The sequence below is a fragment of the Callorhinus ursinus genome, unplaced genomic scaffold (genome assembly GCF_003265705.2).
Source record: "Callorhinus ursinus isolate GAN/ISIS: 27379988/994484 unplaced genomic scaffold, GSC_fseal_2.0 scaffold3168, whole genome shotgun sequence".
NCBI lineage: Eukaryota > Metazoa > Chordata > Mammalia > Carnivora > Otariidae > Callorhinus > Callorhinus ursinus.
The window spans coordinates 878-3,012 of record NW_027400222.1 but is presented as its reverse complement, the minus strand read 5'-3'; the positions used below and the strand labels follow the sequence as shown (position 1 = coordinate 3,012).

General features: G+C 40.2%; 1 protein-coding gene across 2 annotated transcripts; it reads right to left on the bottom strand.

The window, feature by feature from the left end:
- Positions 1-365: 365 nt before the first annotated feature.
- On the bottom strand, positions 366-1,381 carry LOC112818127 (deoxyribose-phosphate aldolase-like). 2 transcript variants are annotated; one of them, XM_025865347.1, is made up of 3 exons: positions 1,096-1,381; positions 805-895; positions 366-675 (listed from the first exon to the last, which is right to left on the bottom strand). In XM_025865347.1, the coding sequence occupies exons 1-3, from the start codon at positions 1,379-1,381 to the stop codon at positions 366-368; spliced, it is 687 nt and encodes a 228-aa protein (XP_025721132.1). The 2 variants fall into 2 exon arrangements, with proteins under 2 accessions (XP_025721132.1, XP_025721131.1); XM_025865346.1 differs by having other exon boundaries at positions 366-895.
- Between the last annotated feature and the right edge of the window lie 754 nt (positions 1,382-2,135).

Sequence of the window (2,135 nt, the reverse complement as noted above, 5' to 3'; positions counted from 1 at the left end):
GGCAGTTTAACGTTCCTCCCCCCCTTAGAATTTAATGCTGTCAAAGCTATGATTAATATTTTACTCAGAATTTTTAAGAGAAAATCTTCACAAAATTAACAATACTGATCTTCAAGTAATTAGGACCACTCAGAGGCACCTGAAAAGAATTCCATGTATGGATTCATTGTTTTTTTCTTTTATTCTTTGAATTAAATTCAGTGAAAGTTTTAAGGGGGGTTAAAGTCAGTTATCTATTCATTCCCTCATGTTTTAATTAAACAATTTTAGCGATTACATAGAAAAACACATTTTACATGTTGCTGTAAAGCACTTTTCTGGAAATGGTCACTGATTTAAGACATCGGAAGATCATGATAGGCCACCTATCTTCCTGTAACGTGATGGTAAATCTGCCTCTTGATGTCCGAAACCAGAGTACTGGCACCTATTCGGAACAGTTCTGGCATCAGCCATTCATCTCCCAGCTCTTCCTTCACAAGAGAGAGACAAGCAAGGGAATCCTTGTCACTGCGGATGCCTCCTGCTGGTTTAAAGCCTACCTTGTTTCCAGTTTTCCAGAAGAAATCTCTAATGGCCCGTAGCATTACTATAGCTACTGGGAAAGTGGCATTTACCGTTTCTTTTCCAGTAGAGATCTTAATAAAATCTGATCCTGCCATCATTGCGATCATACTGGCTTTATAGACATGAGTAAGAAATCCAAGTTCTCCTGTTGCTAAGATGACTTTGAGATGAGACTCCCCACAGGCCTTGTGAAACTGACAAATCTCATCACACAGGGCTTCCCGCTGGTCGGTCTGCACCAAAGTCCTATTAATCACCACATCGATTTCCGTAACTCCATTTTCCACAGCCAATATGATCTCTTCCAATACTGTTTTTAAATGAGTCTTTCCAGGCCCCCTGGTGGCTCAGTCGGTTGGGCAACTGCCTTCAGCTCAGGTCATGATCCTGGAGTCCCGGGATCGAGTCCCACATCAGGCTCCCTGCTCAGCAGGGAGTCTGCTTCTCCCTCTGACCCTCTTCCCTCTCGTGCTATCTCTCATTCTCTCTCTCAAATAAATAAATAAATAATTATAAATAAATGAGTCTGTCCAGCTGGAAAGCCAGTGGGCATGGAAGCCACTGGGATGGTACAGCCCGGGGCCTTCAGTGCTTTAACCGCATCACACACCCACGTGGGGTAGACATAAACAGCAGTGGTCATAAGGCCTTTATCACACATGTTTAAACTTTTTAAGAGAGCTTCCCGGATTGTATACTTGGCTTTATAACAGAGCCTTTGAACGTTGGAAGATGTGTCATCGTCTGAAAGTGTAGTAAGACCTATAAAGGTAATGGCTTTCAGGAGCCAAGCAGCTTGCCACACCTTTTTCATGGTTCTGCAAGCCTGGATTTGTTCTGCATGCCTCAGAACTGCGGGTTGGTTCATTTCTTACTCTTATTCCTAGATTTTTTTTTCTTGATGCAATTGTAAATGGCATTGTTTTCTTATTTTCTCTTTGTGGAAGTTTGTCATCACTATACAGAAATGCAACAAGTTGGGACACCTGGTGGCTTAGTCAGTTTAAGCGTCTGTCTTAGGCCCAGGTCACAATCCCAGGGTCCTGGCATCCAGACCCTCATTGGGCTCCCTCCTAAGTGGGGTGTCGGCTTCTCTGTCCCCTTCTGCTGCTCACCCTGCTTGTGCTGTTTCTCTCTCTGTGTCAAAGAAATAAATAAAATCTTTAAAAAAAAAGAAATGCAACAGGCCTCTGTATATTGACTTTGTATCCTGCAGCTTTACTGAATTTATTATTCTAACAGTTTTTTGGTGGAATCTTTAGGGATTTCTATATATAGTATATCATTTGCAAATAGTGACAGTTTTCCTATTTGAATTTCATCTTTTCTTTTCTTTATTTTCTTTCGTTCATTCTTTCTTTTTCTTTCTTTCTTTCTTTCCTTCCTTCTTTCTTTCTTTCTTTCTTTCTTTCTTTCTTTCTTTCTTTCTTTCTTTCTTTCTTTCTCTTTCTTTCTTTCTTTCTTTCTTTCTTTCTTTTCTTTTCTTTTTTTGTCTAAATGCTTTGGCTAGAGCTTTCAATACTCTGTTGAATGAAAGTGATGAAAGTGGAAATCTTTGTCTTGTTCTT